The sequence below is a fragment of the Ischnura elegans genome, chromosome 13, assembly GCF_921293095.1.
Source record: "Ischnura elegans chromosome 13, ioIscEleg1.1, whole genome shotgun sequence".
Taxonomy (NCBI): Eukaryota; Metazoa; Arthropoda; class Insecta; order Odonata; family Coenagrionidae; genus Ischnura; species Ischnura elegans.
Window position 1 is genome coordinate 18612756 of NC_060258.1, and position 10919 is coordinate 18623674.

At 40.1% G+C, this 10919-nt stretch overlaps 1 protein-coding gene across 1 annotated transcript; it reads left to right on the top strand.

The window, feature by feature from the left end:
• The first annotated feature begins 3049 nt into the window (after window positions 1-3049).
• On the top strand, window positions 3050-5377 carry LOC124170172. Its single transcript, XM_046548871.1, has 6 exons — window positions 3050-3202; window positions 3345-3414; window positions 3545-3664; window positions 3957-4224; window positions 4392-4685; window positions 5010-5377. Exons 4-6 carry the CDS (start codon window positions 4054-4056, stop codon window positions 5319-5321), a joined length of 777 nt encoding a protein of 258 aa, XP_046404827.1. The 5' UTR covers window positions 3050-3202; window positions 3345-3414; window positions 3545-3664; window positions 3957-4053; the 3' UTR covers window positions 5322-5377.
• Window positions 5378-10919: the final 5542 nt, after the last annotated feature.

Below are 10919 nucleotides of genomic sequence, written 5' to 3' on the forward strand. Positions count from 1 at the left end.
ACAAAATATAAGGAAACCACCCTATTCTGTGACATCGGTTTACATGTGCTAGCTGCTCCTCTGTACCCTACCATAGTCCGCTCTTCACAATAGTTTTGCTAATAGGACGACTGTCAGTGGAGCAACTTCCGATTTGATATTTCTGTTGATAAAATAAAATAACACACGGTTCTATCTTCTATAATATTTCTACTGTATAGATACCCTTTTCTCAACTTATACGGAACCAAACTCTACAAATGAGGTACCAAAATGCACCGAATTTATCAGAGAACATGCGACGGCATATCTTAGTTCCTAAATATTGCTTTTGTTTCCTAAAATCGGTTTTTTAAATAATTAAAAAATAAAAACAAAAAAAAACACAAAAAACAAAAACTGGTAAATATTCCTGACGTTAACGGCGCACAAACTGATACATTTGTTCATTTGCAACAATATCTCGTATTCTTTAAATAACTTTTATCAAAATACGGCTGATTCCATATTCATGTCTCCTGTTGACACGAAAGTATGAGTCTTAATGTGCGTTTAACAGAGGATAGTTTAATTACTTCCAATGTTGTTATAAAAGAGGTCCTCTGACTTGAATTTGTACATGAACATTCCAATTAAATTTGTACATAAGATCCTGAATTTTTTTTCTACATTTTAAAAATAAAAAAATCGCCTATCCCTCAGCATCCCTCATAAAGAGCGGGCCCAGCACGCTCGTTCTATCTTAATTTTGATTACTAGTTCTGATTTTTTCACAAAGTTGTATTTTCCTCGTCAATGACGACATACGTCCACCATTTGCTAACCTCCTCCTTTCTACTCATTTCTCGCGCTCCAATGCTTTTCGCTGTTTCCATGCAACTGCGACGATGGCCCCAGCACAAAGCATTCGAATGGGAGGATTGGGCTCCGTGTGGTTTCGGATTGCGACGCGAGAGGGCGATGAGGGTGTAATGGGGGTCTGCTTCCGGTGACACGGCCCCCTCCGCCATGATTATCAGCCTCAGTCCACATTAAACAGATAAGAACGAAGCCATTGGGATGATAGCCATTGGGGAGAGGCAGCAGTCCTACGCTCTATCGAAATGGAGTTTTTGATGAGTCAAATCTCGCGTCTGCACTATTCACAGCTGGTCAGTGGTCATCCCTGCCACGATGACGTCCTTCGCTTTTGAATGGGCCTCATAAGTCGAGCGAAAATGTCAATTTGGATTCTAAAGGTCTGGTTACACGACATATTAATACTCGGGAGTTAATTCCCATCAGTATGAACGTAGTAGAGGATACAGAAAACTAGGCAGGAAGGCACGAAAGCTCAACATTTTGAGCTATAGATATATTTTTATCGTAATGGAAAATAATCAAGTTACACGCAAAATACAAGATAGTTTCATTTAAACTGATTGTACGGAAGTTTATGGTTTCAGGCGTTACTTTATGGAAATTGCTCATGATGAATGAAAATTGTACTTTATTTTTCGACATATATTTATTTAAACGCGACCGCGGTTTCTACACATTGCGTCAGCCAGATGATGTGTAAATAAATATATATGGAAAAACAAAGTATAAATTTCATCATCCTAATTGTACGGATATACAAGATAACGTCATCTTATGATGTAAATCGTAACAATAGTGGTTCTGCAGTGTTCGGAAATGCGGGCAGCTCCGTAAAGGGGGGGAGGGCACCCCCTACACCCCCCCAATATGTATTCGCCAATGGTCTGGTTACACGATACATTAACACGTACGAATTTATGTCTGCATGAAATATGAAAGCGAGAATGAATGCCAAAATGAACTATGTGACCACATTGCGCGAATGAGTGAATAGACTTCATTAATGCATTCGCACATGTTCCGCTCCAGTCCAACGATATCTTTACTGCATGTTCCGTAAAACTTTCAATCCATTGATTAAACAGGTCTTAAAGCTGCATCACCCATATGAATAAAACCGAAGGTTCACGCTAGTCGAGGTCAGAAAGGTATGGAGGATTCATTGTAATCTCAGTGACCGTAGCTGGGAATTATGAGTGGAATTTGGGGGGGAATGATTCAAATGTCGCTAAAGCATGGTATGAGGACCACAAGAGCAATGGGAATTTAGCCAAAAGATGGTGAAGAGGCGTATGAATACAGTTTAATCACGGGAGAATGGTGGAAAATATTAATTGAGGGAGAGAACGGTGGGAAGCAATAAATATTAATGTGAGAATATAAGTTCATTGAGACTATTTCAGAATAAGCAAATGTTTGTAGGCTGTAATGAAACTATTACAACTTCTGAGCGGAGCATAAAGTAAAGAGAATATCACTGCAGAATGGGCATGAGAAAAAACTTGAAAGAGAATGAAAATTCTCTTAAGGGGGTTGGTCGCGCCGCCTGAATACACCCCTGCAGAGGCTATCTGTTATTGTCTTCATCCAAACAGAAAAACAGACTATACCGCCGATTTTTGATAAAATATTTGAAAAAGGTGAACCTGTGCTTCTGTCTAACGAATATTTTGTACATGGCTTACAATTATATCAATTGAATGTTAAACTTGATCAATATTAGGGTTTTTTGAACAGATATCTTGGCATCCCATGAACCGATTAGGTTTTTTTGTTCGACAAATTCAATCTATTACCCTTTATATACCATAAGAAAGTACCATCATGTACTCAGTTACAGACGAAAAGCTACAAATACAATAATCATGAGACCATGCACGGCATTTTTCGTTCTACGCTCGATAAGAATCTTGACTAGTCTTTCTCTCCCGTGTCTTTCCCCTCCACTCCCCATTCCACCTTATTCTCTCGCCTCCCAAGACAGAGCGCCCGAAGGCTGGGAGGTGGGGGAAAACCTCTCTCCCCAGGTATCAAGTATCGTCTGTGCCCACTGAACGTCAGCCTTTCACCAGCCTTCGCAAACATTATTAGCTTTGTATTTTGTTTCTCAAGCCAAGGGGGCCGTGTGCAACAGTCGGCGGAATCACTGGAACACTTTTTCAGAGGCGGGTCGCTTTTAGTTTTTCAGGTGAGAGCTATCGAGGAACAGTGTTCGTGCCCGTGATCTCCAGCGTGTGGGAAGGACGGTAATATGGAGGAATGTAAGAAGCATTACAGAAAAAAAGATATCGTAGAGGATACGTGAAAAAGAAAAGAGTCTACAATGTGCAGAAACTTACTCGGGGGAAAACATCGAAGCAAGGTACGTATCCAGTGTTATGTGTTCTTCTGATATGTACATTGCCTACGATGAAATGTCAAATCTCAACACGGATTCTAAACGCGCTGTTTAAACGATTTAATCGGCGAGGCACATATATTTTATATTTTTACATTTGTTACAGAAGAGCTTGAAAAGGAGTTTCAAGCATCGAAAGCAGACTCAACGGGCAAAGAAAATACCGAAAAAGAAAGGTAAGGTGAAATAATTTTCTACTTTCTCGTGCCTTGTTTGTGCCATCGTCACAAATGTATATTTCATCTTCGTCACTCTGATTTTCCAGCATTTTGATAAAAACTCACTATATTTAATAATTCACGCTAGGGATGCATATGCTGAGCCCGGATGCAATCATTTGCAGGAGAAATTCAATCAAGATGTGGCGGAAACCCCTTCGAATGATGAAGTCACGGGCGAGAAGGACGAAACCCGAAGTCCTGCAAGGTAGATGGCAACTTTTATTTTGCAAAGCATTTTCTTGCCGATTGAAGCGAAGTTCTCTCTCTCTCTTTCTATGCTGCAAACTCGGCAGTGCATTCCATCCGGTTTTGGCATTGATTTTTAATTCCATTTTTGCACCGGATTTCCTTTAAACTTCCGTTCCTCCATTGTTTCTACAAATCATTAATTTTCTTGATTAGTCCATAAACCTTGGATGAAAATAAATGAGCTGTTACCTTCGTAAACTATTGGCATCAACTGATAACTCTAAATACCCATGCTCTCGTCTTTTCAGAACCACTTTTTTATCGCCCAATGCCGACAAGTCTTGTTACCAGCCCAAAGGAAGAAGAATTTTCGACATCGAGTATCTATTTCAATCTCTAAAAGAAATGGGAAATCATAAACCATTTGGTTGCACCGTGTCAGACATGGAGATCCTGGACGAAAGACGAAATGGATATTTTAGCTCATTTCGTTTTAAATGCAAAATGTGTGGGATAGAAAAGACTCTATCCAATGAAAATCCAAACAGAGAGAAACTGCCGATCAATCAAGCCATGGTAAGTGGTAATCCATAGCATTGATTTAAATATGGGGGGGTGAAGAATAGAAAGGGCAGGGTGAAAGAAAGGCCGCATGTCCTAGAACATGGAACTTGAATATAGAACATTTAACCCTATTATAGAATATATTCTTGAAATTGTTAATATCTTTACCTAAATTTTAGGTCACCAGCACGATATGTATTGGGCAAGGCTACTCTCAAATGGCAGAAATGAGTGCCGTGCTTGATATGCCATGTATGTCCAACTCAACATACCAAAGGACTCAACAAATAATTTTATCCGCAGTCCATGATGTTGCATGGGACTTGATGAAAAAGGCCTCGGAGCAAGAGGCAGAGCTTGCTATTCAGGCTGGAGAGATTGATAAAAATGGTGTCCCGCTAATTACAGTAGTAGCAGATGGTTCATGGGGGAGAAGATCCTACAAGACCAACTATAATTCCTTGTCTGGCGTGGTTAGTAAAACGCTATACCATCATTTAATTATTTTCATGTATATTAATTTAAAAACACGCAGGCTTTTACTCATATGCATTGTTAAACTGTTTAGAGTATCGGGAACTTCATTAGAAAATATATAATTGACAAAGTATATATTAGTGCAAAATTATGGTTGAACGGGAGGAAGAGTTTTTATGATGCCCCAAGTGACTAGTTTAAGCTTTTAAATGCAGTGGCATATCACGGTAGAGTGAAAATATATATATATATATATATATATATATATATATATATATAATATATATATATATATATATATATTTTTTTAACTTTTCCAGGCATGCATTGTTGGTTACAGGACAAAGAAAGTATTATTCATTGGTGTAAGAAACAAATATTGTTCTATATGTGCCAAGGCAGCCTCCAGTGGCAGGAGCAACCAGCCAAAAGAGCACCTTTGTTTCAAAAACTGGGCATCGTCATCTACGGCAATGGAGTCAGATATTATAGTGGAGGGATTTAAAAAAAGCATCGAGATGCATAATTTGAAGTACCACCGACTCATAGGTAATAATAATTCCTATTTCAATTTGACAAATAACGAGTTATGCCTTATAAGCGGCGTTATTGCATTTTTAATCAAGCATTGAATCCACGAGCTCTACCTATATGCTTCGTATCCATTTCGCTTACTTTTTATTTCCCAAAGATTCCTATGCCCATTTTATTAATGATCATGGTTTTTCATTCCTTTATTTTCGTTTTCCTTCCCGAATTTGTACTTATGTTTTTATAAATTACTAGCTCTTCTTCCTTATCCCTAAATTAATTGGTATTTTCCTTTCAAGCGATGGAGACAGCAGCATTACGAAGAAGTTAGCAATCAATCTTCCTTATGGAATTGATTTCCCCGTTCAGAAAATTGAATGTGTAAATCATTTGCTGAGAAACTACTGCAATAGGATTCGTGTTATCATAAAAAAGACCAAAAATGAATTTGGGCGTATACCACCATTACTACGGAAGAGAGTAGGCGATAGGTTAATGCGCCTAAGGACCGCTGTAACTTCAGCTATTTTTTTTCGTTCCAATGAAAAATCACCAGAATCAGTAAAAAAAAACTTGGAAAAAGATTTTAAAAATGGCCCATGCCATGTTTTTGGCGACCATTCCGGATGCGCAGAATACTTCTGCAAGGGTGCAAAGGAAGGGGAAATTAACTTAGTTCCCGAGCTGAAGGAAAAAAGAATTTGGGATGAATTAATGGCAGCAAATACCCTCCTCGTTCGCCATTCTCCTAGCCTTATTATGAACGTAACAAATAATTATGCAGAAACTTGCAACGCCTATGTGGCAAAGTACATAGGAGGAAAAAGGGTCAATTTCGCCCTAAGAGGAGCATATCAGTTAGGGTGTGAGGTTGCGGCTACGGCTTGCAACGTTGGGCCTAATATTCATTCCGTGATACACAAGAAAATTACGGATAAGAGTCCGGGTTATTTTACAAAAAGATTTGCCGTAAGTCGAAGCAGAGGATCGGAAATTAGGTGTAAGCGGCGATTGGAAATGCCACCTAACAGGAGTAAAAGATTCAGAGTTGCAGGTCCAGATGAACATTACGGCCTAGTGGACAAAAGTTCTCCAATTGAAGATGACGAGAATTTAGAGGTAGACCAGGAGAAGAGAGAAGAGTTTCTTAAGTCGTTGAGCCTAAACAACGTCGCAAGAAAGACATTAGAGGAAAGTACCCGCGAGCAGCGACGATGCGATATTTGGGTTGCGGAACGGTTGAAGAGGCTAACTGCCTCAAATTTCGGACGTGTGTGTAAATTACGCCCCAAAACGCCTCGCGCAAATACAGTGAAAAGTTTGCTTTACCCAGCCTTTAAAGGAAACAAAGTGACCGAGTACGGGGTGGTAAGCGAAGCAAAGGCTGTGGCTGACTTCGCACGCAAGAATGGTGAAAGAGTTAATCCATCAGGCTTCATTGTAGACGAGAAACTTCCTTTCCTCGCCGCATCACCTGATGGAATATTGCAGAATGGAGAAGGAATATTAGAGGTGAAATGCCCTTATTCTTGTAGAAATATGTCCCCGAGAGAAGCTATCGAGAAGAAAATAATCCAATATTGTGAATTGATTGAAGGAGAGCTCTCACTAAAAAGAAATAGCTGCTATTATTATCAAGTGCAAGGTCAGTTGCACATAGTAAAAAAAAAATATTGCATTTTCCTGATCTGGAGCCCTCACGGAATGCTTTTTGAGAAAATTAATAAAGATGATGCTTTCTGGACTCACAATATGGAAGAAAAATTGAAAGATTTCTACATGGACCACCTACTTAGAGAAATAATACATCGTAGGTATCCTAAAAGATTAATGATTAAGTAATGTAATGATGTACGAGCAGATTTTTATGATTTCCGCTAAATAAAAGGAGACACCATGTACTAAAATTTTCTCGTGTTTAATTACATTGCAGCTATGTATCCACATTAACAACCCCAATAGAATTGCATGTGCTTTGATGTAACTCAATCCAGTGATTTCCCCATTTCAGTATGCTATTAGCAATAAAAGATTGATTTTACGGAGTTAGCGTAATTTTTTTCAATGCATCTTCATAGTACTAAACAAAAAATGGCTCGGGGACCTATATTCAATTGGCTGTAAATGAGAAAAAGAGAAAATGTTTCTAAGTGAGCTATTCCCGTTACTACAGCACATTAGTCTTCAAGTGCTGTAAAAACGCAGCCAAATACATATCGTCTTCAATCACTTTAGAGTTTCAACTTTAGGAATGATTCAATACGTAAAGGTACGGCGAAAGCGACGGTCTTCTTATTAAAACGCCTTACTTCTTTAAATATGGTCAAAAATACGTCGTGTTTGGACTCATTCTTTTTTAGATTTTGTGCATTTATTTGATCTTCTACATTTATTGAGGCACAACAATAACTGCGATAAGTTATTGTTTATCGCCCTAATGCCCACTAGGTGACTCATATTAGCAGCCTGACTTTTGATAAGGGGGGACATCGAAGCGAGCAGTCACTGAATGTCTTCTACTAGGGAGTGGTGGGAGGAAATTTGATGCTCCAAAAGAAATCTAATCCTATTGCTCTCATGTTACCTCATATTTTTTTCTCGTGGCGGGGCCTTCTCACTGCTCCCATCCTCCAAATTCATCCTTCCCCTCCAGCTCCAAAACCCCCTTCCACTTTCGACAGAGGCGACACAAGCGGTGGCTCCTTGCGTTATAAAAACCGTTAAAAACGTAATTTCAAATCGCGGTCAACCCCCTTAACTGCCGAGAAGCTCAGCTACGAGGATATCGCGTTTCGCCAAAAAATCACCATCGTATTTTTCCATCTATTTCCTTGCTTATAATACGTCGTGTTTGGTCTCGTTTTTTTTTAATTACGAGCAAATTACTAACATTTCAATCAAATAAAAGCGTAATAGCAATTGCTGAATATCATTGTTAGATACCTTTTGGGCTAATAGGTGACACATGCAGCAGTTGACCTCCAGGAACTGGGAACCTTGAAGGAGTTCGGCTGAAAAAGGTCAGTAGGTGAGAAGAGGGGGGAGCGCGAAACACGTTTCTATTGTTCTCGCGTAACTCGACATTTTTTTCGAAGCTAAGGTCTTCGTAATAGGATCGCTGCGCGAGCTGGGACCTTTTTTATTTTGAAGAAGAGGAAAGCGTCAGAAGGCGAATACTGCATGGAGGGGATAACGAATCTTGGGACATGCGCTAATGTTACTTTCCCACGGCACTGAGCTTCTCCCAATGGTAGTTCTATCTCTTGGGGAAGATTCCAACTAGGTGCTTGTCGTCATTAGCCATGAATGACACATTGTATTTATTTCGTCTCATTTTCGTCAAACGATGGATGCGGGAAAATTATGCGTCGGAACCGCAATCTTCATACGATCAATGCGAGAAACGATACTTCGGGGAAGGATAGATGCGGGAAAAAATTACATTGTCTATAAGAAACTTTATTTTGGACCAGAAACGGCGAACGATCAATGCGGGAACGATAGATCGAGGTTCCACTGTATAACTTTTCTTTTGAAAGCGGCAGTGTAATGACTTCTTTTCTCTACTATCGTAATACTCTGAAACCAAAACTGAATCGATCTTTCTAATATGAGGCAAATCATGTTCCCTTCATACCGTTGCTTTGGGAAAAATGGAACGACTTCGCAGCAGTTTATATCGCGACGGCATTGAGGCTTTAACGTTACAATCATAGGCGGATCTAGGGAGGAGCACGGGGGCACATATCCCCCAGACACTTCAAAAAATATGCAAGATTTTGAATACGGTCACATTATCATCGCACTCGTTTTGTATTATGAGGTATCCTTGTGCCCCCCCAGAACAAAATCCTGGATGCGGCTTTGCTTGTGCTCCCCCACTCCCCAGAAAGAAATCCTGGAGCCGCCTCTGGTTAAAATTTAGGTAAATTGTAATCAATCACACATAAATTTTGTAAGTTGATGAAGCTCTAACTTGAATGGAGCCGAACCCAGGGTAAAGCAGGCGATCTCGCGGACACGGCAGAAGTGCACCCGGCGATTGATTGGCACGCACGCTTTACCTGCTGCCTTAAATGGCAATAGTTTTTCACCTAAACACAAAATTAAATAAGCTTAATTTCTGTTCAGGTATTTTTGACGTTGATTTTTCGTTGTATAGCTATATATATATTAGGTGGCAAACTCAGGTATCCATAATTTTTCCGACGAAAATTATGCAACCCGATTGACGTCGAGAATTTGCATTCGATTGTAAGACGAACCCTCTTTTCTGCAGGAGTTAGGAGGAAAAAAAACCTTATCTTAGATAGGTGCAAATAGGTACATTATAATTCACTTGGTTTGAAATATATAAAGACATAATAAACACCTGCTGAAACATGTTATTTTCACTTTCACTTTACTTTATCACTCGTCAAATATTTCCACACAAACTTTCCGGTTGCGACGTAAAACTGGCAAGTCCCAGGTCGACGCATGCGAAAATCGTGTAATGCTGTGTTACCATACGCGAAAATCTATTCTCGTTTTCAGGGACTTAAAGGCCGCAACGCGCGAGAATTAGTAACGTCGCGCCGAAAGCTCGCTGTCACCCGGTTCAAACGCAGGAAGCGTCGTGTCCACAGCGCATAGCAGGTTGTCGTCTTCCTATCACAGGATTGAGGGTGTTGAATAAGCGTTCAAATTTTTCGACACAAAGGCCATCTAAATTTAGTTTCGGAAGTGGTCGCTGCAGCCAGTGGGAAGCCTCATTGGGTGGAAGGGGGACTAAGCAGTGACCGAGGGAGGGGAAACCAAGCAAGTCGAGGAAAGTAAACAAGCTGATGAGAAGTGGTGTCATATTTCAGGAGGGGGGGAGAGAAAAGGCCTGCGCAGGAGAAAGATGTTTTTTTTTCTTCAGGCAACATTCGTTCCCACGCTTTTCTGACACATGCGACGATGCTCGCCACAATGAATAGAAGTGCGCTCGCTACGAACGAAGTTGAAAATTTCTGGGAAGGTTTATTATCAAGATTGAGGGATTTTTAAGGTTTTAGGACGAAAATCACGGCTTTTTCCAGGTTCTTTCACGGTAGACGAAATTCACGGCTAATTCACGGTTTTAAGGTTTTCACGGTTGAGTGGGAACCCTGTCTTATGATATAAATCGTAACAATAGTGGCTCTGCAATGTTCGGAAATGCGGGCAGCTCCGTAAGGGGGGGCGTGCCCCCTAAACCCCCCAATATGTATTCGCCAATGGTCTGGTTACACGATACATTAACACGCACGAATTTATGTCTGCATGAAATATGAAAGCGAGAATGAATGCCAAAATGAACTATGTGACCACATTGCGCGATTGAGTGAATAGACTTCATTAATGCATTCGCACATGTTCCGCTCCAGTCCAACGATATCTTTACTGCATGTTCCGTAAAACTTTCAATCCATTGATTAAACAGGTCTTAAAGCTGCATCACCCATATGAATAAAACCGAAGGTTCACGCTAGTCGAGGTCAGAAAGGTATGGAGGGTTCATTGTAATCTCATTGACCGTAGCTGGGAATTATGAGTGGAATTTTGGGGGGGATGATTCAAATGTCGCTAAAGCATGGTATGAGGACCACAAGAGCAATGGGAATTTAGCCAAAAGATGGTGAAGAGGCGTATGAATACAGTTTAATCACGGGAGAATGGTAAAAAATATTAATTGA